The sequence below is a fragment of the Pelodiscus sinensis genome, chromosome 8 (genome assembly GCF_052426305.1).
Source record: "Pelodiscus sinensis isolate ZL-2025 chromosome 8, ASM5242630v1, whole genome shotgun sequence".
In the NCBI taxonomy this organism is placed as follows: domain Eukaryota; kingdom Metazoa; phylum Chordata; order Testudines; family Trionychidae; genus Pelodiscus; species Pelodiscus sinensis.
In genome coordinates, this window is record NC_143059.1 from 19,941,500 (window position 1) to 19,968,532 (window position 27,033).

The 27,033-nt window shown below is 42.4% G+C and overlaps 1 protein-coding gene across 12 annotated transcripts in view; it reads left to right on the forward strand.

The window, feature by feature from the left end:
* The window catches only part of CCSER2 (coiled-coil serine rich protein 2), a 223,055-nt gene that overhangs the window by 78,569 nt on the left and 117,453 nt on the right, over window positions 1–27,033 (forward strand). For all 12 annotated transcript variants that reach the window (XM_075934845.2, XM_075934839.2, XM_014576098.4 and 9 more), the window contains 3 exons: window positions 8,693–8,783; window positions 21,749–21,908; window positions 22,620–22,815. In XM_075934845.2, the coding sequence (XP_075790960.2) occupies window positions 8,693–8,783; window positions 21,749–21,908; window positions 22,620–22,815 (447 nt within the window). The remainder of the gene's footprint in view (window positions 1–8,692; window positions 8,784–21,748; window positions 21,909–22,619; window positions 22,816–27,033) is intronic.

The window sequence follows — 27,033 nt, forward strand, 5'->3', positions numbered from 1 at the left end:
CGGCTGGAAGGCGGGGCGATGATCGGCACTAGGAGCCTGTGATTGTGCAGAAGCCTGGCGGGGGGAGTGGCTGGGACTCCCAACCTCTTCCCCCCGCCAGGCTTCTACACAATCACAGGTTCCCAGCGCCGATGGCGGCCCCACTTCCCAGCCTGGGAGTCCGAGCTGGGAGGCAGGGCTGCAACTGCCTCTCTGGGTGCTTCAGAAGCCTAGCCGGGGCTAGAGTTCCATTAATTTGACTCCATATAGTAAACATCTTAATAACCAGGACCTACACGCTTTTCATAAATTATTACAGAGCTGTTCCAGGTCCTTTTTCTTTGTATCTAACAAATTTTAAATTATTGGCTACAGTATTTTATAGTCTCAAATAACATAGTCAACAGAATGGAGAAATGGAAAAGTTGATGGTAAAGCCTTATGTAAAGATTTAACTGTATTCAGTGTACTGTGCAATGTATTCAGTGTATTGTACATTGGTATAATTAAACAGGGAAATGGCAGTTTATTTTCATTTCAGAAGGAATTTTCAGAACTCATAAAACAGATGTGGTATTAGGATTACATTAATGTATTGTGATGCAATTATAGTATTTTATTTGGGGGTCATTTATGGTAAAATCCAATTAAAAACAGTTTCCACAAAAATAGCTAATGTACAAAAATAAAGCTATGACTGGCTAGATGCAGTGAATAGTGGTAAATTTTGAAGAGCAAGTTCCCTAATAGTGGTATACCTTCATGGGAATTAAGACACTAAGAATTTGAAATAAGATATTTTCCTCCAAAGATATGACATAGGAACATTAGAATGGCCATACTTGGTCAGACCAAAGGTCCATCTTGCTCAATATCCTGTCTTTTGACGGCCAATGCCAGATGCCCCAGAGGGAATGAACAGAACAGGAAATCAAGTGATACATCCCCTCTTCCCCATTCCCAACTTGTGAAAAAGAGGCTAGCGACACCATTCCTGTCCATTCTGGCTAATAACCATTGATGGACCTGACCTCCATGAATTTATCTAATTCCTTTTAGAACCCTGTTATAGACTTGAATTTCACAACATTTTCCGGAAAGGATTTACACTGTCAAACTGTGGATCGTCTGCATTCCTTTTATTTGTTTTAAGCCTGCTACTGTAGCAAGGTCCTCACTCAGGCCCCTTGCTCTGGTACATCTTCTGGTCCTCAAATCAGCCCTCAAACCCTCTCTGGTGGGGTCAAGACAGAAGCAGACTGTGAGGGACTCCAAAAAGATCTCCCCAAACTGAGTGATTGGGCAACAAAATGGCAAATGAAATTTAATGTGGATAAGTGTAAAGTAACGCACATCGGGAAAGATAACCCCAACTATACGTACAATATGATGGGGGCTAATTTGGCTATGACAAATCAGGAAAGAAATCTTGGAGTTATTGTGACAGTTCTCTGAAAACTTTCACACAGTGTGCAGCGGCGGTCAAAAAGGCAGATAGGATAGAAAGGGATAGAAAATAAGACCCAGAATATCTTACTGCCCCTGTATAAAACTATGGTACGCCCACATCTTGAATACTGTGTACAGATGTGTTCTCCTCACCTCAAAGACATTTTGGCCTTGGAAAGGGTTCAGAAAAGGGCAACTAAAATGATTAGGGGTTTGGAATAGGTCCCATATGAAGAGAGGTTAAAGCGACTGTGACTTTTCAGTTTAGAAAAGAGGAGACTGAGGGGGGATATGATAGCAGTATATAAAATCATGAGTGGTGTGGAGAGGGCAGATAAAGAAAAGTTATTTATTAGTTCCCATGATAGAAGAACTAAGGACATCAAATGAAGTTAATGGGTAGCAGGTTTAGAACTAATAAAAGAAAGTTCTTCTTCACACAGCATGTAGTCAACCTGTGGAACTCCTTGCCAGAGGAGGCTGTGAGGGCTAGGACTATAACAGAGTTTAAAGAGAAGCTGGATAATTTCATGGAGGTTAGGTCCATAAAAGTCTATTATCCAGGGTATTGAAGTGGTATCCCTGGCCTCTGTTTGTCAGACGCTGGGGAAGGATCGCAGGAGACAAATCGCTGATCATTATCTTCGGTCCACCCTCTCTGGGGCATCTAGTGCTGGCCACTGTCGGCAGACAGGCTACTGGGCTAGATGGACCTTTGGTCTGACACATTTCGGCCGTTCTTATGTTCTTATGGTGCAGTTAACCATGCCTTTTATTGTCAGATCCCCACCACCTTCTATTTATAGAGCTTTGTTTTACAGCAAACTCAGCCAGCCAATCCTTCTGCGTAGGGAGCACACTCAGCCACACCCTGGCTCCTAGCTCCTCCCTCTTTCACTTCCCCTCTGTTTGCCTTATATAGCCCTCTGGCTAATTAGGCTCACAGCTGCTTTCATTAGCCCTTCTGACCTGGGCTTGCTCAGTTGTCTGCAATTGGCCTTTTCAGACAGGCTGTAGTGGCAGAGCTCTGGCTTACCCAGCAGTCTGTTACACTACCTATTAATATAATTTGGTGACCCTCTAGATCTTATTATGGGAACAAGTACATAACTTTTCCTTGTTTATTTGCTGCACATTAATCATGATTAGACCTCTGTCATCTTCGAGTGCTTGCTGATTTCCATTCAACGTAAATGTGTGCTTGCCACGTGCACCAGTTCCAGAAGTTTTTCCCTCAGCAGTACCTGTATGCAACTGAGTCTCAGCACCTCCAGGAGTGGCGGGTACATGCTGCATTATATAGGATGCTCCCAGGCCCCTGACTCCTCACTTCGTGTTTGCTACCTGTGATGGGAGTAGTTCCCATGGATGCTCCACTTCAGCTCTTGGGTCTGAAGCAGGAAGGTCTCATGCTAACCTCCATTAAGGTCCATCTAGTAGCAATCTCGGCACTAGATTTGGTCAATGTCTCTTTGGAAGCCTTGTTGACAAATGTCCCGATCCACGAGATACGTTGAGGGTCAACGTGATCTTCAGTGCACACTTTCATGATCTCGCTTCATGCAAGAAGTGATGCAGCCTTTAGTAGAGTGGTGTTGCAATCTGCATACTCTTGAATCTTCTACCCGCATCCACGGACTCTGCTAGCAGTCTCCTATGTGAAAGGACATGAGCAAGCTTTCGAAAAAGAAAAGACCTGTTCCATAACTGGTGTTCTTCAAGATGTGTTACCATCGAGATGTAATGTCCATTCAACTCACCAACCTCTGTCACTGCTGTTGGAATTCTTTGAGTTCTTTTGGCAAAAGGGAACTGAGGAGGGAGGGGCCTGGTAGCGGGTGCTGAGACTCAGGCCAACTATGGGTACTGCTGAGGGAAAAACTTCCAGCACTGGTGCATGTGGCAAGCGCGTACGCCTAAGTTGAATGGACACGAGCAACATATCTCTAAGAGCACCAGTTATGAACACAAATAACTGTCTTACATTTATCCCCCCTTAGTTGTTTCTTTTCCAAGCTGAAAAGTCCCAGTCTTATTAATCTCTTCTCATATGGCAGCCATTTCATATCCCTAATAATTTTTGTTGCCTTTTTTTGAACTTTTTCCAGGGCCAATATATTTTTTATATAAGATGACCACATATGCACATTGCATTCAAGATTTGAGCATACCATGGATTTATATGGAGGCAATAAGATACTTTCTGTCTTCTTTTCTATCCCTTTTAAAAGTGTCCTAACATTATTTGCTTTCTTGATTGCTGCTATCCACAGTGATTCCAAGATATCTCTTTTGAATGGTAACAGCTAACTTAGTCCCCATCATTTCATCTAATTGGTCATGGTCATACTTTATCTGATAACCAGATCTTTGCTTTAATACAGGCTCAATCTCTTTGTCACCAAACATGTATCATATTTTAAGAATTACAAAGTTGCCCAATGTCATTGATTCTACGTTAAGTCAATTGGGATTCAAATTATCACTTTTCACATCTCAGTGCCATTTGTTTATAGATTTGTGTGCAGAGCTACATACCAGGTTGATTAGTATATTAGAATAGAAAACAGATGGAACATTATAAAAATTATATCAACTATAGTAACATTGAACAGTATAAAGAATTTCATGAGTGCATAATTGGTACAAAATGTATAAAACAGATTCTCACTTTGGTTTTTGATTATGCTTCCTTTCTTTGTGACTAGATGGAAAGGAGAATCTCATAATATTGTTTTCTGCAAATTGGGTATATGGCATGAAAAAGGTAGATAACCACTGCTGTAGTGAAAGATTTGAAGGACTTCACACCCACTTTCTTGTGATTACAAGACAAATCTTAAAATACATTTTAAAATCTGCTGATTTCAGGAAACTTGTTAAATTATGTTTAGGGTTAATCCTTAAAAGATATCCTAAATGATATCCTTAAAATTATTGGTTTGTTACTTGCATTACTAATGTTGATAAATTGTGTATTGAATTACTTGACCTTATGTTATTTTATGAAATATATTCAAAAGACCAAATGGCTTATATCAGTTAGGCACAGTACAGGATAATGGTTCGATATCAGCGTTAGGCAACCTACGATAGTGTGTGGGCATCATGAGTAGCTCTCTTTCATCTCAGTGGGCCATAAGATTGTCATAACTAAGATGGTTTCCTGGGATAGGTTAGTTTTGCTAACTGCGCTTGTGTACTTAGAATTTGTGGATATGCCGATTGAACAGTAGCAGCACTTTGATTGGATCCAGAGGGCCTGGATCCATGGCTTTCACAGTCAATGTTATGTACAATTAGTATGCACCTCACATGGAATTCCCTTGCTCTGTGCATGTCACTTTAATAATATAGATAGGAAAAACTATGTGGATGGAAATCAGTGGAATCTGGCAACCCTGCAGAGGAGCAACAATAACAAAATGTCTCTTGGGCCACATTGAGAACCCCAGTAGGCAGCATGCAGTCTGCTGGCTGCAGGTTACCCACCACTGTTCTATATACCAGTCTCTGTAAAGGTGTATTATGCACCATTGTTGTATTTACCTTTTGCAGAAGTTCTTCCAAAATTACACATTTCAGCTGGTAATATTATAGCATGATTTTTCTAAGTTACATATTTCTTTACATGTCACTAAAATCCAACCCACTGATTTGTCCCAATTCATTTAACTTATGTTCCTTTCCTTATTTTTTGTTTGGATGCTAGCATTCAGGATTCCTGTGAGAAACTCCCTACTTGTCAATCTGATAAAATAATCCTATGCCCTGATTTTGACAGACATGTTTACTTAACCCAAAGCTTATGTCAGCTAAAGCAAGGGGTTATGGGATACTTAGCATGAGTGAAAAGATGAATCATAAAGCTGATTTAGGCTATTTAACTAAAGGGTGAACCTCTCTGGTCTGGGACTCTGTGGCTTGGCAAGATGCTGCTGGACCAGAGAGCCCATGGACCAGAGAGGAGCAGGGTAATCTGACGGCAGAGAAAACAGTGGCCCTGAATAGGGAGAACCTAGAGGGCTGGTACCTGGGAGCCCGATAGAAGCAGCCTGGCAGGGGCCTTGGACGGAAGTGGATCTGGCAGTGGGCTGGGGAGCCAATGGCAGGGGATTTCCCGTGGTCTGGCAAATTTCCCTCATTCAAGACCAGTCAGGTCGTAAGGGTGCTGACCAGGGGAGGTCCCCAGCCCTCTGCCGGATATTTTAGAGGAGAGGTCTAAAATATAACTACAGGTTGGACCTCCATGGTCTTGCACCCTTGGGACCTGACTGGTCCCAAATGAGGGAATTTTCCAGATTGGGGAGGTCCCCAGCCCTCTGCCGGATCTGCTTCCACCATAGCTGGGTTGCTTTCCACTGGCTCCAACCCCAGGCCCCATGCTAGGCTGCTGCTATCCCCACAGGCTCCTGCCCCAGCTGGGTTCCCAGCTGCCATCCCTCCTGCTGCCTGATTCGACCACCAAAAATACATTGCAGGAAGCCCCCCCCCATCTCCCCCACCCCTTTGCCCTGGTAAACTTCCCAAAATCTAGGGTTTTAAGATTTTGGGGGAAGTTTTATACCAAAGCCTGGTAGATAAGGCTTTGGGGTACACCTGCTGGCCCCCACTTCTGCATTTATCATGCCAGAGTGGGGAAGGAGCCATGACATGGTGGCATAGCTGTGGGATTATGTTGAGAACCCAGGATTTTTAAAAGGACACAGGTTTTTCTTTTGAGTTGCAAGCTTTGCAGTTTTTTTTCTCTTGGTTTTTTTTTTTCTTTTGTTTTCTGGGCTGCTTCAGAGGGGCAGACAGAAGGTTACGCTTAAGCCAGACACAGATCATCCCAGTTTGTTTTTTTTCCTCTAGTTTTGGATAGCTAGGGTAGTTAAGGTAGGATGTCCAGCTATAGGACATCATGCCCCTTGAACTCTGCTTTTTTCCTATTAAAGGTCCTCAGGCAAAGCACTGCATTGTCTGTTGTGTAGGGACAATCGAAATTTCTTTCAGAAATGGGTTAGGTTGCTAATCTGACCCTGAAGAGAGGGGGAGGAAGCCCAGCCTCTCTTTCAGGAGCTCCTTTCTCCCCTCCTGACTCATACTTATAAGTGTGTGTCTGTCACGGGCGCCCCATTTGGGCCCCTATCTCTTTATATAACGAGCGGCCAGTAAGATTGGTTGAATGAAAGTCGCCCTGGCGGCGGGGTGGGGGGTCCGGGCCCTCCCTCCCTCCGGACCCCGACCCAGGGCCCTAACACCAGGAGCTGGGGCTCCTGATGGCAGCAGGTGGGGGCTTGCCCCTAAACACGCCTGCTCACGGGTTCCGCAACCCTCCCTGGGTCTGTTCCTACCCCGCCGGCGGGTCTGGCTGAGCGTCCCCTCTCCACACCTACAACGGGTGAGGGATTAGCTCCTCTGGCTCCCTTCTGTCCGTCGCTTCTCTCTTCTCCTTGCCTCCTCCACCCCTTATGCGTTTCTCCTGCTCCCCCTCTGCGCTGCCCTGTCCGTCCTCCCTCTTATCCCTGGCCGGGTCCATTTCACCCCCTCTCGCTTCCGGGTGCCCCGCCCCTCTCGCCGTGGTCATGCCGCTGACATCAGCGGGCGTCCCCGGCACGCGGAGATGACCGCTCTCCCCGTATGCCGGCGCCGTCCGGGCTGAGCCTCCTGCCCTGCTGCCGGAGTCCGCACCACCCGGCGCCAGTGGGTGATGGGGTTGCCCCACCCCGTCACAGTGTCTGTATTACCTCATTTACATTCTCACTCTCTCCTCTATCTCACCCTTGCCTCCATCTAATAGGGGAGGCTTTAGTAGGTCTCCGGCGGGCCAAAAATGGAGTCAGCTAGCCTTAATTACGTGACGGTAGCTTGGTCTCAGCTGATCCCTAATCTGCCTGAGTCAGCACCCTGTCAATTGCTTCTAATTGATCCACTCCTTGGTAAGAAAGGATTTGGCACTTTTTCCCCCATCCTTCTAGGGCTGCCTTTCTCCCACTCTGTTGCAGCCCTCAAACCTGACTTTGACACGTTATGTAGGTGTAGATATAACGTGTCTCATCGTTTTCTTGATATGTCTGTATATTCCCGCATTTACTCCTAGTTTTCTTTTTTTGGTTTCACCTTTTCCTATCTTCCATTTCAATTATTAGTTTGTGCCTTCAACATAAGGACATACCACTATCTGGGTTTTCTGTAAGTGCAATTCTTAGTCCAATACTAATGGATCTCTTGTTGCTCATTTCATATTTCTTCTTCTTTGTTCTACATACGCAAAGCATTGATAGTGTTTTGAAAATCATACAGCAAGGGTGGAAAACCTTTTTTGGGCTGGAGGCCATTGACCCACAGAAAAATCAGTTGGGGGCCACAAACATGTGAGAAGCAAACAAATTTACAAACCAAAAAAACCCTTACCGTGGACCCTAACTGAGAAGCAAAGAAAAAAAAGACAGTCACGCAACCCTGGGCTCCAGGGTTACCTTCATGCTCCAGCTCCTCATGCAGAGCGCTGAGGCTCTGGGCTTTCCTCCAGGACTCTTCTGTACGTTTGGGGCTAGTAGATTTTTAGTGCCCATTAGACTTTGAGGTGGGGTCAAAAAAACCATGTTTGCTGAGCTGCTGGAGAGTGGTGAGGGCTGGGGGTTGCAGGCGGGGGAGACTGCTTGCCATGTGCAGGTCTATCACTTGCTTAACTTCCAGCTACCAATGAACCTCCCATTTTGGTAGGGTCAAAGGAGTTTTGAGTCACCCATGGTGCAACTTCTTGAAAAATTATACTTTTACTGAAACGTGCTAGTTTTATCATTTAGAGCGGTCATTTGTATTTTAATGAGGCTGAAATAGACAAATTTGATACTTGAAGCTTTGTTTTGAGTGATTATTTTTACCCACTCTTTCATAATGGACACTATTATGAAGTCGAGCCACCGCTTCCTGCAGCTCCCCTTGCAAACAGAAAACTGGAGCCAATGGAGCCATAAGGTTCTGGGGCCATGGCACCAGTAAATAAACACACCAGAGTAGCTAGTTAGCAGCTCTCTCAAAGTGGTTTTGCAGATCTCTTTGAAAAATACTGCTCCACAGCCTTAGAGCTAGCTTCATGCTCATGCAGTAGGGACTCATGCACTAAGCTCCGGAGGTCTTAGGTTTGGTTCTGCCTGTTGGCATTGTGTAACTATTTGTAAAATAAAATATACCACTTTATGGCTAGAGAGTAAGGTAAGTATCATGTTTGCTATTTGCACACACAGCAATTTTCCCTCATTCATTTTTTTTCTTGTAGGATATCTTGAATAACCTTGATTCGTGTGATCTTGAAGATGATGATCTTATGCTTGATGTAGACCTACCTGAAGACACACCTTGTGACAATGGTTAGTGAAGTACTTAAGTCTTGGTTTTGTGTGGGCTAACAATTAATACTCCAGATTACACACACAACTCAACCCAGTGTTCTGTCTCTGTTATGGAATTTGCAGAACAGAATGTGTTTGAATATAAAAATATTACTTCACTCACCTTGTTTCTATCATGAAAGTGTTAGTCATTGTTCCAGTTTAGTCAAGTAAAGTTTTGTACATTAATTAGTTTCAACTACTGTGCTATGTATAAAGAATTCCACAGTAGTATAACACTTATGGAATGAATTTTATGGGAAATTACAAACAAATTAGTTTTGTTTTTTAGTTTTGTTTCTAAAACTAGTTCCTTTGAGAAGATTAGCGACTGGTACCGAACCTTATTTTGTCCTAACTTTCTTAAGAGATTAACAGTAGATTCAAACTTTCCCTTTAGTTTTTTTTTTTAAACTTTCTGGAATTTCATGTGTTGGCTACATTTGAAGAAACATTTTAGGATCAGTGATCAGTTTTTGCCAATTTTTTTTTTTACAACTGAAAGATTCCCAGTCAGCTGACAGAAAACATTCCATCCTAGAGAATTCCATGAAGCCCTACCATCTTAAACATAGTTGTCATCTTCTGTTGAGAGTCAAGCCATAGAAATCTGAAGTTAAGATTCCATCTTCTATTGTTCCTAATGGAAGTGAAACAAACTTCCTTTGGAAAGACGGTAGCCCCTCTGCTGCCAGAGATGCTGTGAGGGGGTAGAGATAATGCAAATCTAGTCCCTTTCTGCATAGATGCTAGGCTATTGTCTCGTTTTCAGGAATGGATTTTACCAGTGCTTTTTTTGTGACAGTAGGCACTGGTACGGCATACCATCATCTTTTTTTGGGAGCACTCACTGCTTTCCCCCGGCACGGCCCCCAGCCGGCCCTGGGAGCACTCACGCCACGCTGGACAAAAGCCCACTTGAGACATGCAGCAATTAAAGGGGCCGTGACCACGTTTCGGCCCTGGCGCTTTTTTTTTTTTCTTCAACACATTGTGCTTGACATCTGGCAACCCTAGTACCGGCATTTTTTTTTACCCCCCCCCAACCGCACCCCAAAAAGAAAAACCCACTGGATTTTACTATTTTTCAATCTTTAAGTCAGGAAACACAGCCATCCTTCTCCACTCACCGCCATATAATACCTTCTCCATTCTTATAAATCCTTCTCCATTCTAATTCCTTATGGCTGGACAAACTTCCAGCTTTTTAAGGATCTCATTAGATAGGCATCTTTAACTTGACCATTAGTATGTTTTAATGTACAGTTTGTCTTGATTAGAGTTTTAGAATGTATTGATTAAGCTAGAGAAGGTGATGTAACATTGCATCCTGAAACTCTGACCATCTTTGGGATGTTGGCATTTACCAAAACCAGCCCTTGAGTGGTGACATGGGCTAGCAGATATACATCCCTATAACGGCCTGCATCCTGCCCACCCTCTCAGTCCTTTCCCACAATTCAGCTTCAATTGTAATGGCCAGTTCCACTTAACATTGCTTTTAAAATAAATAGCAGTGTTGGCTAGACACAACTGCCATGTCCTGTCTTGTGAAAGTAAACATTCTGCAGAGCTCTGTCTCACTGACTCTGACTGTCCTACTCAACTCAGGGAAGGAGAAGCTTCTGTCTTCTTGAGTGCATACCTTGTTGCAGCTGAGAATGTTATGCTTGAAGAAAGATTTTTGAATGTAAAAATCAGTGTTTGTTGGAAATATGTATATTCACTGCACAGCTAAGTTAACCACAAATGCATGCAGTGGGCAGATCACTTTAAAAATTACTGTGGCTAGACAAAAAGAAAATTTTGTAGCCTCATAATTATCAAATCCACTTTTCCAAGGCCACTAAAATGAAAGATTTTTAACAATGAGAATTATTTCCTGCCAAATTTCAACTTGTAACCCAAGATTTTATTTGCTAGAATTGATTAAAAAAATCCACTGAATTTTTGTCATGAAGGGGAAAGTGTATTCTTCCAGTGCTAGGTCATCTGTAACAGATGATGGAGTGGATGGACCTTTGCTTGCTGCTTCCTAATACTGGCTCATACAGATGGACCTGATTCAATCTCTGCCAGAAGTTTTAATGCTATAAGGGGGCCTCAGTGTCTACAACAGATCACTCTCAGACCATTATGAGCAATTGTCTTAAGTTTTTTAAGGCACATGATAGTGTGAACGTGTCGTTTCTCATGTACTTCTTACAAGCATGTTTCTTTTTTACTCCATTGCCCTTAGTCATGACCTATATAAATATCAGTACAGGTCCTGGACAGGATGCTGTCATTTCTGACCTGCTGTGGATAAACCCAGACAATTTGTGTAGGGAAAGCCCTTTCTCACTACTACCCCCTCACCTCCATCCATGATTTTGGTAACAAGTGCTGAACTATGGTGTGGCAAGTGCATCTTAGAAACTTTTTGAGCTCAAAGTTTGTGGATTATACATCAGGCCGGATTGCACATGAATAGTTTATGATTAAGTGCAGATTTCCAGGTGTTCTGGCACATTCAAGGCAAGACTGTCCATGTGCTTAGCAACAACTGCTGCAACTTTTATGTGAACAAACAAGGAAGATTTGAGCAGACTGCAAAGGGTCAATTAAGATATAGAACTTGTGCTTTTGGACCTTGGTTCCTCTCAAAGTCTATCACCTACTGAAGTTCTAAAATACCAGTGGCAGCTCATTTTTCTTTGAGAAGTGTCCCTGTGGATGCTCCACTGTAGGTGCTTCAGCTTATAGTCAGAGATTTACAACAGCAGTATTCACAAATATGTGCCCATTGTAAAAAGCTGTTGGCCTGATCTCTCAAGCCATGAGACCTGCAGTTCAAGCTTCTCCTAATGGAGAAATCACACAGGCCACTCTTGGACTCTGAGGCTACGTCTACACTGCAAGCCTTTTTTGAAAGAGGCTTTTTCGAAAGATACCTTAGAAAAAGCTTCTTTCGAAAAAGAGCATCTAGACTGCAACCTCTTCTTTCGAAAAAGTGAGCCGCTTTTTCGAAGGAGAGCACCCAAGCAGTCTGGATGCTCTCTTTCAAAAAAAGCCCCATTTGCATTCAAGAATGCCTTTTTTCGAAAGAGCACTTTCGAAAAAAGGCGTTCTTCCTCGTGAAATGAGGAGTACTGCCATCGAAAGAAAAGCCGCATTCTTTCGATTTAATTTCGAAAGAACACGGCTGTAGTCTAGACGCAGGTGAAGTTTTTTGAAAAAAGGCTACTTTTAAACCCTGCAGTCTAGACACAGCCTGAGTCTCTCACTCTATCTTGCCACCGATCCCTGGAAAAAGTCTCAGACCAAGGGTGTCTCCTCCTGTTTCGAAGAACCTGGTTTAAAAACAAACAAAAAAAAGACGACCAAACGTAAGCTGCAGTCCTCCCCTCAAGGAGACAAGCAACTCTAAAAGAAACAGTCTCCAAGGACAAAACCCATCTCAGTACCATCATGGTCCACTTCGGATTGACAGATGCTGGGCACTTCTGGTATAGACTAGTTCTTCTTCAAGTGATGTCCCCATGGATGCTTCACTGTAGGTGTCAGGTCACCCCAGGACCACAGATCAGAGTTTTGCACAGCAGCAGCAGGTTGGGCTGTGCATGTGCACCAGGAGCCATGTGCCGTTCACTCCTCTTTCACGCAAGCATCCCAACCCCTCCTCAAAATGCAGGACAATGTAGCACTTTAAAGACTAACAAGATGGTTTATTAGATGATGAGCTTTCGTGGGCCAGACCCACTTCCTCAGATCAAATAGTGGAAGAAAGTAGTCACAACCATATATACCAAAGGATACAATTAAAAAAATGAACACATATGAAAAGGACAAATCACATTGCAGAACAGGACGGGGATGCCGGGGGGGGGGGGGGAGGAGGAAGGAAGGTAAGTGTCTGTGAATTGATGATATTAGAGGTGGGGAGAGTGGGATGTTTGTGAGTTAATGGTATTAGAGGTGATAATTGGGGAAACTATCTTGGTAATGGGTGAGATAGTTCAAATGTTTGTTCAGTCCTTTTTGGAAAGTGTCGAATTTTAACATGAATGACAGTTCAGAGGATTCCCTTTCAAGTGCAGATGGAAAAGGTCTTTGTAGCAGAATGCAGGTGGTTAAGTCATTGAGAGAGTGTCCTTTCTGGTTAAAATGGCAAGAAACTGTTTTTTCTTTGTGATCTTGTCTGATATCTGTTTTGTGGGCATTAATCCTTTGGCGAAGTGTCTGAGATGTTTGTCCAATGTACATAGCAGACGGACACTTTCGGCACATGATAGCATAGATTATATTTCTGGATGCGCAGGAATGTGTGTTCTTGATCTTATAACTCACTTGGTTAGGTCCAATAATGGTATCAGCAGAATGAATATGTGGACAAAGCTGGCAACGGGGTTTGTTGCAAGGGTAGGTACCAGGGTTGGTATTAGTGTGGTATGTCCTGTGGTGGTTGGTAAGAATCATCTTGAGGTTAGGTGGTTGTCTATAGGAGACTATGGGTCTGTCTCCCAGAGCCTCTTGGAGTATGGTATCCTGTTCCAATGTAGGCTGTAGTTTATTGATAATGTGTTGGACAGGTTTAAGTTGGGGGTTGTAGGTGATGACAAGTGGTGTTCTATTGTTGGTTTTCTTGGTTCTGTCTTGAAGTAGATGGTTTCTAGGTATTCGTCTGGCTCTTCCAATTTGCTTATTTATTTCTCTGGGTGGGTAGTTGAGGTTTATAAATGCTTGGTAGAGAACCCCTCCTCAGTTTCTTTTGTTGCCACCTTTGGCTGCAGACAGAACTTCAAGCTGCTCTCCTCAGAGAGCTACTTCAGAATTTTAACTGCATCAGTCAGTCCTTTTTCTCCTTAGTTTAACATTTTCAGCCTTTTTAACTTTACTCACTGCTCCTACGATTTCCTTTTTAGTCCATTTTTTTTTTTTAAATGTGAAGGGGCAGAAAGCAAGCCCAAAAGCTGCTGCGGCCTAGCCACCAGTGGCCAGAAGAACCAATTTCTTAGCTCCACATCTTGGGATTTCCTAGCAAGGTACAAAATAAAATTGGAGCTCCCATTTGAGGGGCAGAAACTTGTTGTGAAGAGTACTGATGCCTTTCTCCACAACCTCAGGGATTTCCATGCAACTCTAAAAACCGTAGACATGAAGGGCCTCAAGGCCACTTCTATCCAACATTTCCGGTAGGCATCTTATTCTCAACAGCAGCGTGTATGCAACCAATGCCGCAGACAGAAACAACGGCATTAACGTCAGATGCAGCACCAGACTATAGCATCCCAACCTTCCGCATTACACCAACTAGTTTGAGCTGTTGTTCGAGGGTTTGACACCTCTACTTTTAGCAGAATACCAACGAACCCACAACACTTTTACGGACTGTCGTCTTCCTTATTATCCTGTATAGAGGAACATCAAACAAATGGGTGCTGGAAATTATCCTCTAAGGCTACTCTCTCTCCTTCATCTTTACCCCACTTACCCACCCAACCATCCCAAGACCATTCCCATAAGTCCCTGCTATAACAGGAGATAGATCACTACTTCAACTATGAGCAGTAGAGAAGGATCTTTCTCAGCACACGGGTATGGGCTTTTATTCCTGCTATTTTCTTACTCTAAAAAAGAATGGGGGATGGAGGCCTATCCTGGACTTGCTCCAACTGAACAAGTTTATAAAGAAAACACTTCAGAATGATAGTATTGGCAACTATCATTCTAGCACCATAGAAAGGAATTTGACTGTCATCCCTCAACCTAGAGGATGCAAACTTACACATCACAATTCACCCTGAACACAGGAGATTCTTATGTTTCACCCTGAGAAACCACCATTATCAATACCGAGTACTACCTTTTGGTTTAACCCAAGACCCTAATAGTGTTTTCAAAAGTTCTGGCCATAGTTGTGGCTCACCTTCACAAATCAGTGGTTATGATATTACGAAAACTGTTGCCTCATAACTGCCACATCCCTTCAAAAGGCATTATGAGACACTTAACCTCACTGTGAAGGCCCTCGCCACATTTGGTTTCCAGATAAATGACCAAAAATCATACCTTATCCCTACAACTAAACTTCATTGGGGCCTATCTAAGACTGCCTGCAAGCCCAAATCAAACTATCACACCATTGCTTTGTTGCCTTGACTATGCTCATAACAACCATTAACAGCCCCCAAATGTCAGTCAGACATTGCCTATCACCAGGGCTCGACAAACTGCTGTTTCTACTCGCCCATGGTGAGTAGATTTCAGCCGGTCGCTCCATGCGCCCCATTCACCGGCACTGCGCACGTGCGCAGTGCCGGTCTGGCGCATGCACGGTGTGCGGCTGGCAAGTAGCTCTCGCCACAGTTTGTTGAGTTTGCCTATCACCAAACTAAACTAAAAAAGCATGGCCTTGCCAATAGCTCCCTCATGGTGCTCCTCAACGCAGTCTCCATTAAACACAACAAAGTGGATGGTTAAATTCTCTTTGCACATCCTATCATTAAATGCTTCTTAAAAGGGCTCAATTACATCCCCTCCTTCCTCCCCCCCCCCCCCCAATAAAACAACCTGTACATTATGGGATCTTAATACAGTCCTCTGAAGGCTCGTAGGAAGGCCCTTTGAGCCCCTAGGAACCTGTTCTTTACTGCACCTCTAATGAGGTTTGCCTTCCTTATTGCAATTACTACAGCTAGGGGGTCAGTGAAATAGCACTAATGGCTGATTTCTCCCGCTCCCTCCAAATATACAATCTTCTTAAAGGATAAAGTCCCTTTCGGACCACCTCCAAGATTTCTCCCTAAAATCTTATCATCCTTTCACCTTCATCAACCTATCTGCTACCAATTTTCTACCCAAAACCTCATGCTGATGCTGACACTGATTTTCTTCATTCCCTGGATGTTCACCTTTTACCTCAAAAGGACAAAGCTATTTAGAAAATCACTTCTCCTGTTCCTGTCCATCACTGAGCCCTCCAAAGGAAAGGCCATCTCCAATCAAAAGCTTTCTAAATGGATTTCACTTTGTAGCCGTCTTTGCTACAGTTAGAACAACACTGAGACTCCTCCCAGTATATGCCTGCATTCTACTGAAGCAGTAGCCACCTCTATGGCATTTCTGCACAATGTTCCACTCTTAGGGTACGTCTAGACTACATGCCTCTGGCGACAGAGGCATGTAGATTAGGCTACCGGACATAGTAAAATGAAGCGGCGATTTAAATAATCGCCGCTTCATTTAAATTTACATGGCTGCCGTGCTGAGCCGACAAACAGCTGATTAGCTGTTTGTCGGCTCAGCGCGGCAGCCATGTAAATTTAAATGAAGCGGCGATTATTTAAATCGCCGCTTCATTTTACTATGTCCGGTAGCCTAATCTACATGCCTCTGTCGTCAGAGGCATGTAGTCTAGACGTACCGTTAGACATCTGCAGGGCAGCTACAAGGCTTTAGCGCATACCTTCACCAAATATGATGCCATAGAAAAATGTGCCACAGCTGACGCATAGTTTGGGCATGCTGTACTCTCTCCTATTCACTGACAAGTTCTGAAGCCCTTCCTTCCCTGTAGAGGTACTGTTCCATTGTCATGTACAGGATGAGGTGCAGCTGAGACCACACATCAACTTCCTTGAGAAACAACATTCATATGGGGGCTAGGACAAAGCCCTTTTGAATATCATCCAACCTGCATCTCTCATATGCAAAACAGTTAAAGGATCATCCAGCCTCTCAAAATGGATCCCAGGCTGTATCAAGCCTTTATTACACTGCCAAAGGGGCAGTGTTTTCTGACCAAGTCATAGCGCATTCAGCCAGAGCTCAGTCAACCTGAGCAGCATTTCTGATGCATGTCCCAGTTATGGACATCTTTAGAGCAACAATGTGGTCCTCAATCCACATTTTCTTCAGACATCATGTACTCTCTGCACAATCAAAAGAGGGTTCAAATGTAGAAAGGTCATCTGTAGCCCCTCACAGATTACAGTAAAAGCTTCGGAGTCACCTACAATGGACATACACAAGCACTTGAAAAAAAACCACTTCCATATCTTTCTATAACTTTTGTCCTTTAAGGTAGGGAGCATATATCTAATATGTGGCCCACTCTCCTTCTCCAGTGCATTGGAATTTACTAGTGGATTCTAGTGTGAAGGAATTAAGAGATGAGAGAGATGACTGTGCCCTTTATACTTTCATTCTGCAGCACGAGAAGCCTAGAGACTGGAGGGGCCATCCATACAGGTATCACTAAAGAAAACCAGCTGGCACTAGCGAACAAAGGGAATGCACACCTACCATGTATTGTATTTATACAATGTATCTCTGAAGGAACAGAACCTGGACACCACATAGAATCATAGAACTGGAAGAGACCTCAGAAGGTCATCAAGTCCAGCCCCCTGCTCTAGGCAGGACCAATTCCAACTAAATCAACCCAGCCAGGGCTTTGTCAAGCCGAGACTTAAACACCTCTGGGGATGGAGACTCCACTACTTCCCTAGTAGTAACCCATTCCAGTGCTTCACCACCCTCCTAGTGAAATAGTTTTTCCTAATATCCAACCTGGACCTCTCCCACCACAACTTGAGACCATTGCTCCTTGTTCTGCCATCTGTCACTACTGAGAATAGCCTCTCCATCCTCTTTGGAACTTCCCTTCGGGAAGTTGAAGGCTGCTATCAAATCCCCCCTCACTCTTCGCTTCTGCAGACTAAACAGACCCAAGTCCCTCAGCCTCTCCTCATAAGTCATATGCTCCAGCCCCCTAATTATTTTGGTTGCCCTCCGCTGGACCCTCTCCAATGCGTCCACATCCTTTTTGTAGTGGGGGGCCCAGAACTGGACACAATACTCCAGATGTGGCCTCACCAAAGCTGAATAAAGGGGAATAATGACATCTCTGGATCTGCTGGCAATGCTCCTCTTAATGCAGCCTAATATACCATTAGCCTTCTTGGCTACAAGGGCACACTGTTGACTCATATCCAGCTTCTCATCCACTGTAACCCCCAGGTCCTTTTCTGCAGAACTACTACTGAACTGGTTGGTCCCCAGCTTGTAACTATGCTTGGGATTCTTCCGTCCCACGTGCAGGACTCTGCACTTGTCCTTGTTGAACCTCATCAGATTTCTTGTGGCCCAATCCTCCAATTTGTCTAAGTCACTATGGACCCTATCTCTGCCCTTAAGCGTATCTACCTCTCCCCCCAGCTTAGTGTCATCCGCAAACTTGCTGAGGGTGCAATCCATCCCCTCATCCAGGTCATTAATAAAGATATTGAACAAAACCGGTCCTAAACCGAATCTTGGGGTACTCCGCTAGAAACCGACCGCCATCCTGACATCGAGCCGTTGATCACGACCCGCTGGGCCCGGCCTTCTAGCCATCTTTCTATCCATCTTACCGTCCATTTATCCAATCCACATTCCCTTAACTTGCTGGCAAGAATATTGTGGGAGATCGTATCAAAAGCCTTGCTAAAGTCAAGGTATATAACATCCACTGACTTTCATGTGACCAAGCAGGAGAGTTTATTACACACAGCTCTGGCGGAGTGTCAGGTCGCTTGTTAGGGCTCAGTGAACACTGCCAGACCATAGATTACAATTAATTATATAGGATGCTTAATGGGCAGATCAAAGTGATGGGGGGAGTAGGTAAGATCCTGGAACCCAGATAGGTGCTAATTGTGAGGCAAAATAAGAACAATAATATAAAGTTACATAGTGTTTCCAGTAAAACAAGTATTTAAACAAAGCAGACATCAGTTATCAACTATGTGTTAAGTGGTGATCTGTCTGTCAGCTTCAGGAAGGTATCTCTGCATGGATGTGGTCCATCTGGAGATTAAAGCAGAGACACTGGGGCTGTGTCTAGACTGCATCCCTTTTCCGTAAAAGGGATGCAAATTAGACATATCGCAATTGCAAATGAAGCAGGGATTTAAACCCCCCCTGCTTCATTTGCATAAACATGGCTGCCGCTTTTTTCCCGCTCGGAGCTTTGCCGGAAAAAAGTGCCAGTCTAGATGGGGATCTTTCAGAAAAGGCTTTATTTTCCGAAAGATCCCCATCTAGACTGGCGCTTTTTTCCGGCAAAGTTCCGAGCCGGAAAAAAGCGGCAGCCATGTTTATGCAAATGAAGCGGGGGGGATTTAAATCCCCGCTTCAATTGCAATTGCGATGTGTCTAATTTGCATCCCTTTTATGGAAAAGGGATGCAGTCTAGAGACAGCCTGGGAGTACTTGATAATGGCACATTTGTTCCTAGCACCACTGAATGTGTCTTGTCCGGTCTCCCATCCTGGGCTAGGTGTGGGGGAGAAAAGGAGGGGGGAACCATTGTACTGTGTTTGTGTGCCAGTCCCAGACTCCAAATTTAGAATAGGGGTTCTTAACAGAATATCATAGCCTGCCTCAGAAATTTTTATCCTACAATCTCTAAGAACAATAGTTACAAAGAGTTAACCATTTTTTATTGTGGCATCTGTATTAAAATCACTCAAGACCAAAAAAAAAGCCACACACACAAAACTGTTCCACTATAGAAGAGCTCTTCTGCTAATGGTGGCTGGGAACTTCATTGGAAAACAGCTGGGAATTTCTTAATGTGTCACTTGGTACTAAAAATATGTTGTTTATAAAGTTCTTAAAACAAATACAAAAATAATTTAATATCAAATACATTCCAAAAGCAGAATGCTATTGAAGAAGAAAAATTGGAAACCGCTTGTGCAGATGTGAACAGCTGAACAAGTAAAATTCCTGTTTTGATAAGGTTCATATTCTTTATTTCTTCCCTCTTTTCTCCCCCAAACCCAAACTACTTTGTGCAGTTAGGTTTGCCAAACATCTGGTTTTTGACCAGACTCCCCAGTCAAAGAGACCCTCCTGTCTTTGGTCAGTACTGATGACGGGGCCACTGATAGTCTGGTCGGAAGAACAGTGGGGCTAAGGCAAGTTCTCTACCCAGCTCTGTGTGGCTCCCAGAATCAGCCAGCATATCCAGCTTCTAAGCATAGGGTCTGTCACTGAAGCTGTATGTGCTGCTCCTGCCTCAAGAACTGGCTCTGCATTTCCCATTGCCAGGAACTGTGAACAGTGGGAGCTGTGGGGGGCTGTGCCCGTGGGGGGCAGGCAGTGTGCAGAGCTCCTGTGGTCACCCCTGTGCCTAGGAACTAGACATGCCAGCTGCTTCTGAGAGTGCTTTCCTCAGGTGGCTATCTGACTGAAGCCTGCACCTCAGAGCCCCAACTGCACCTCAACTCTGTGCCCCAGGTTGTAACTGCCTTTTGCATCTAAACTCCTTCCTGAAACTGCACCCCTTTTTGGTCCCCAACTCCCTGTCCTAGTCCTGAGCCCCCTGCTCCATCCCAAACTCCCTCCCAGAGTCAATAACCCTACCCTGAGCCTGAGGCCTTACTCCCTCCTGCATCCCAACCCCGCATCTCAGTGCAGTGAGGGTAAGGGAGAGCAAGTGACAGAGGGGGAGGATGGATGGAATGAATGGGGGTGGGGTAGCCCCTCAGAAGGGGAACGGTGGGGACAAATATAGGAGCAGCGCATGCGTGTTTGGTTTTGCACAATTAAGAAGTTGGCAACACTAGATAGTTTCAATTTTGTTTGTAATGCTGAATAACAATGAGACTGCTTATAAATATGTTTGTTTATACTTTATAATGTATTCCTATATAATAAGCTATAGCAGACAGCTTTTTAAAGTAATTTGTACTATATTTTGTTTTATGTAACTTCATTTTTTAAAAAAATTTCCATCTTAATTATGTTGATGATAAATGTAACTGATAAAATTAAGCATAGATATGATAATTATCACCAACAGTATCTTAATTTAGGATTACTTTAAGCCGTAAATGCACTTTGCATCCTACAGTTAGTTTATGATTATGTATGATTTACTTAATACCAGTGCCCTCATAATACTTCATAGGCACACTGAAACTTTGCTTGTTCTATTCTGGGTTCTGGGATTGTATTTAGATGCTATATATAGAAACAGTTATCTTACAAATATATACAGAGTGAGTGAGGATGGTAGTTTTAAATGACAGGGTAAAACTTGGCTTGCTTCCCAACAAAATGCAGGCTAGGAATGAAGCAGGAAGGAAGGCCTGTTTATTAATGTATTACGTACAACTATTTCTGAGTAGGCAGGAGAGTAACACAATGTTCTTTTGTGTGAAGTTTTTCTTCTAGACACAGGCAGACAATGTGAGGAAAAACTCTTTGGGTAAGTGACAGGGAAGTCTAGCAGCAGATCAGTAGCTCATAACTTGAACTTATTTTCTGCATCTGACTTCTTCCATTATAGCTGAGTTTCGGCTTTGTTTTTAGTGGTTTTACAAGCTGTTGCCAAATACAGTCTTCTCAAACTGTGGACAAAAGCAGTTTAAATATGAAGATGTTTCGTGTTTTTAAAATATTTTTTTAAATCATAGGGATTCTTTCTGAAGCTAAAAAAAGGCTACAGCCAGTTTGGGATATTTTTAAAAAAAGAAAAAAGGTCATTTCAGCTTAATATTGGTCTTTTTACTCAAAACACAAGATGACAATGTTTTTAGATTGTTTCTAAATCTTTACTGATAGTAAAAAGATTAGATTTTTTTAAATTGGCCTTCTAGAAATATTTTAAATCATAAGACTTATGTTTTGTAGATTCTGTTGCAAGTTCAGATCAAATTTTATTTTTATTAAACAATATAACTTCTGAAGTTGTTGCAGTAAGGATTGTGGAGATTAAAAGTGAGATCATTCTAGATAGTCTCGTGTGTTCAGCTTAGCTTGCTTTTATGATCAGTTTGAAGAAGGATTGATGTTTCCAATCGTACTCGTGTACCTATTAATAATACTTAATTAATGTTTACTTGTATTTTGTATGTAGCAAATTCCTTTAGCATATGTTACATACATAACTTTTTAAAACATCTGTTTAGTGGATTACGAAAACATGAATCGTTATGGTAGACAAGACAGAAATCTGCGGCAACAACAGGATGGATTCTGGAAGAGAACACCACAATGTTGGAGTGCACAAGACTGCTGTCACTTGGGTCATTTAGACCACTTTCCACATAGCAAAAATGATCTGAGCAGGTAAGGGCCCTGTTGCACTTCTTCTCAGGGAGTTGTTAGAAGTTAACACATGACGAAGTAGGTTAGTATTTTTCTGAGAAGTGGTGTGTCAATTAGTTTGTGAAGATGATGACACTTTTACTGGTATGGCTCTAATATTTCCTCCTTTAAACTCAAATCTTTAATGGAGATTGTAATTTAGATGCAGATATTTTATCAGTGGTTGGCACTAGTTTCTGTGAATGTTAAGCAATATTATAAATGTGCAATCAATTATACCATATAATTTCGCAGCTAAATGCTTTGCTGGTTTCATTGTTCCAGTAGCTGTTATGTGAAATAGGAAATTGTGTTTCTATTTTGAGAAGTAAATAGTGTGGCATTGTTTTTCAAGCCATCTTTTATATATGTTGCTAGTCTGATAGTATAGGTGTGAACTGATTGTGGATTACTGGGAACTGAATTAGTTTCTGAGATGCTTCTTGAAGATGTGTAATAATGCATAGAATTTTATGTAAAGATAATATTGGCTTTATGAACATTTTTCTCCAGTTGGCAATCTAAATAGCTGTAGCTATTTTCTGAAATTTTAAAAATTGCTGACAGCATTAATGAACACACTCTCTCTCTCTCTCTCTCTCTCTCTCTAAAATGCTCCCTTCTTAAAAAACAGCTCACAGATCTGAGCTCTAGAGTGACTACTTTTCATTTCATCTAAGATATTTATTTCAGGGACTCCTGCCACTTAGAACCTCCTGTTGATCACTTTGAAGACTATGGAATACCAAATATGTGCCAGACTCCTAGGCAATTGGTGGGCTTGCCAGAAAACACAGTGATGCTTGATGAAATGACCCTTCGGCATATGGTTCAAGATTGCACAGCAGTAAAAACTCAGTTACTAAAACTGAAAAGATTACTACACCAGGTTAGTGTATTATCAGTCCAGCAAAAATGAAAGAGGTGTGTGTGTTTAATATGCTAATCTTTCTCTTTTATTGTCTAATGAATGATAGCATTATTTAAGAATTTGTTCTCATTAAGTTATACTTAGAGACTTATGCCTTTCTTGTACTGTAAAAGTGTACTGATTAGAAGCCCTGTCTAAAAATAGACACAACTATCCTATCTTTTATTGAAAGAAAATTGAAAAATAAGTAGTTTTCTGGGTGTTTTGTGAATTCAAACAATTTCTACTTAATGGTGAAGTCCAAGATGGTAGTAAAAAGTAAAATCTTTCCCTTCAGTTCCTTTGACAAATGCACATTAAGGAATGCACCTTTTTGGCCATGGTAACATTTGTAAGAAGTCACTTGCCTGCTTGCTTTTCACCTTATCCTCATGTTTCTGGAATACGATTATCAACCACTAGTTAACTATCAATTCACAGGCAGTGCTAAAATTTGGTCAGCGCTTTAGTATACAAAAAAGATGAGCTGCTTAAAACTCTCAAGAGGCTTCTTTCATGTATGTACAAACCTAGCTAAATAAATGACAGTGTTAATAAACTATGATTTTGCAAATGCATTAATATTCATTTTCAAAGATACTCTGTTTAAAAACTAGACAGGAAAAATAAATTTAGATGAACTTTAGAGGGGAACAAATTTCCTCTGGAGATTTTTACTTTGTTAAACTCTAACTCAGGATCTTCACTTCTAAAAAAATTTTAAGTTCACTATTTTAGGAGAGAGCTTCAGTTAGCTTAATGTATTTCTTTATTAAAGGCTAATGGAAAGTTTGGATGTCATCAGGAGATTGCCCTTTTAATAAAATGTAATTTAAAGAGTACAATTTTATGTGGAATTCAGTAGCAGTTATCCAAAACCACATTACAAAGTTCCTCCTACAAGGAGCCAAGCACTTCTACTCTTAGCTTCATTAAGTTTGAAATGCAGAATAACTATTAGATTACTACTTGGTTGCAGGCCCATACAAAAAATTAGTAATTTATATCTCCTGTCAGATGATAACCATAATAAAAGAAGCAGAAGTTTGTGAGTATGTACCTGTTATGCATACATATATTTAAATGCTGATTTGTACTTAAATCATCTTGATTAACCATGATGACTTTGGCAATATCACTTGTAATTTTGCACAGATTTAAGAACTTATAAGTGAGGCAATCAGGTCAGATAGGAGCTTTTAGCAGGAGAGGTATTATCAGTTATACCAACATGGCAAGTCTAGGAGATAGGAAGGTTGACAGTCAATAATGAACAAAGACATGGGAAGCAAAAAAGGGCGAATAGATAGAAAAATGAATGCTCTTGTTTGAAGAGGTCAGGTCATGTCCAAAGCAGCTGAATATCCAAGACAATGGCTGAGACACATATAGAGATGAGATTAGGCAGAAAGACACTTGAAGGTTCATTGACCCAGAGGTGGTAGTTGAAAATGAAGGTTAGGCATGAGTAAAGAAGAGGGAGTCTGGAAGCTTAATAGACACCAACAAATGTAGAAAAGATAAATGAATGTGGCACAAATATTGCATCTGGTGCAACAAGCAGAGGGTCATGGAAGTCAGGAAAAGAGTGACCAGTATCTAAGGCAGTAGAGAGATAAAGAAGATGAGGGCAGAGAAGTGTACCTTAGACGTATCTTGGGCTATGTCTACACTAGGGAGTTATTTCAAAATAACTTATTTAAAAATATTAACTCACAAAATAACTATTTTGAAACAAGCTATTCCTCTTCACAAGCAGGAGTTATTTCAAAATAACAGGTGTGGTAGTATGGATGCTTGCCTTATTTCAAAATAAGACATACCTTTGGAGTCTGACTGATTTCACTGTGCTTAATGTTAGTAGAGGATGGAATCCAATTTGAGTGTAGATCAGGAAGAGAATTGGAAGAGAAGGTAAGGTATAAGAAGAAATAGCATGTTCTAAGATTTTAGAACTAAAACGGAGAAAGGAAAAAGGACCGTAATTAGAAAGGAAAGTTGTATACATGTTGAAACAAAGCATGATAGAAGGCAGTGGAAAATGCGTCAGAAGCATTGAGATGAAGGAGGGGGAAGAAATAAGGTGTATGACAAAGTCCCTTGTTAGCTCCCCATGGGTTCTGCGCTTCTTGACAGTTTTTTGTGTGCCTCAGAGACTTATGGTGACCCCTTCATTGCCTTGGGACTTCCCCAGAGGCAAGGGTCTCTGCTTACTGAGTAATTCTCATCACAGGCAAGCCCTGAGTATGGGGAGGGAGGGAAGACAAGACCCCCTTTTCCTAGCCTTTCATCTTTTCCCGTCTCCCCGGCAGGGTAATCCTCCAAGAGAAAAAGGGAGGGGTGGAAGTCCCAGCCTGGCCATTCCACTGGACTCCAGCCCATGGGCCCTACAGGAGGGGTGGCTGGCAGGGCTTCTTGCCCCACATTAATACCTCTCCCCTGGGCCACTTCACCCACTGCTTTCCTCTATTATCTTCTGCCTTTTATCTTGGGGTTCAGCTCTTCTCTGCTCTCCAACTCTCCTCTGTGCCTCTCAAAACTCTCCCCCTGCTGCTTAGGAGGAAAACTTGTATAGGGGCCTGGAGGCTTTAACTAGCAACAGGTGCTTAATTAACTCCTGTTGCAGGCTGACTCCTAATTAGGCCTCCATTTTCTGCCCTGAGTGCCACGCTGTGTTCAGGTGAGACTAATTGGGAAACATGAAGGCATTAACCCACCTCCCAATATAGCTGCCTTCTATAAGATTTTTGCAGTTCACAGGCTGTGATCTGCCACTGTTGAAATCAAGGACAGACCCAGAGATTCCAACACCAGAAGAGACTGTTGTCATCATCTAATCTGACCTGCTATTTAATATGCCATAAAATTTATATTCTCTAGGAATTATTTTTAAGAACATCCAGTGCTTGATTTAAAAATAGTCACTGATGGAGTCCTGACTTGAATAGCAAGTCCTATTATGCTTGGTAAATTGTTTCAATTGTTAATTATTTTCACCATCTTCCAGTCTAATTAGTCTAGCTCAACTTCCAGATATTGGATTGTGTTTGTTACATCTTTATCTGTTAAGTCAGAGCTCATTATTAAATATTTGTTCCCAGTTTTGAGACATAAACTAACTAGAAGATTTACCTTGCTCAGGTCCTTAACTCAATTTTTATTTTTCTTCATTTAAATCATTGCACTGCAGTGGGGCTGGGGATAAGGGGTTCAATATGCAGGCTGCCCCAGGCTAGATGAGTGGCTGCTGCTGCAGGTCCACAAGGCACAGCTGGGGGAGAGCGTATGGTTCCATGGCTGGGTCAGGTCCACGTTCATCTGCCCCCTACGCTCCCAAGCCAGAGTGAGGAATGCAGCAAATGATGCCCTTTCCCCTCATTCAAAGGGGAACAGCCAGCAGTGTTCCCATACAAATTGGGGCAGGGGGAGCTTGAGCCCCCCACTCTCCCTAAAGGGCACGTGTGGGGTGGGAGGCTAGGGACTAGACAGTGTAATCTTGTAATCATTCATGTGGCTCTTTGCTCAGCTGCCTTTAATTTATCAACATCATTCTTGACTTATAGGTAATGGAACTGAACACTGTATTTTAAGGGAGAAAATAGTAAGGCTAAATATACAGGTAAAACAATGTCTTTACTCCTGCTTGAGATTCCTTTTTTGGCTACAGCATCACACTCATATTCAGCTAATTAGTGATCATGACTAGAACCTTATGCAGAAAGAAAATTGGTATCTGCATCTGCGGATATTTGCAAATTTGAAGAGTACTAGATACAAAATTTATATCCTCATCCCTCATCTGTATCTGTAAAAATGAGCCATGGATATCCGCATCCATATATATGGATATAGTGCCCTTCATGTCTGCAGATATCCACCTTAAGTATGACCTCAAAATCTTTTTTCATTTGACACTGCTTCCCAAGATAGTTGCCCATCCTGCAAGTATGGTCTACATTCTTTGTTCTTAGATACAAATGTACATTTACATATAGCTACATTTATGTGAGTTTGATTTACCCCTGGCAGTAAAAAGGATAGGTTGAATCATAAGAGCAGATGGTATAAGTTTGGAGCCTGTCAAAGAATAGGTTAGAAACATGAGAATTAAGACTTTTTATTTGATCCATAACAATATGACCTTCTGCTGAGTAACCGCAGAACATATGGTATGCAAATGGTATACATGTAATATGT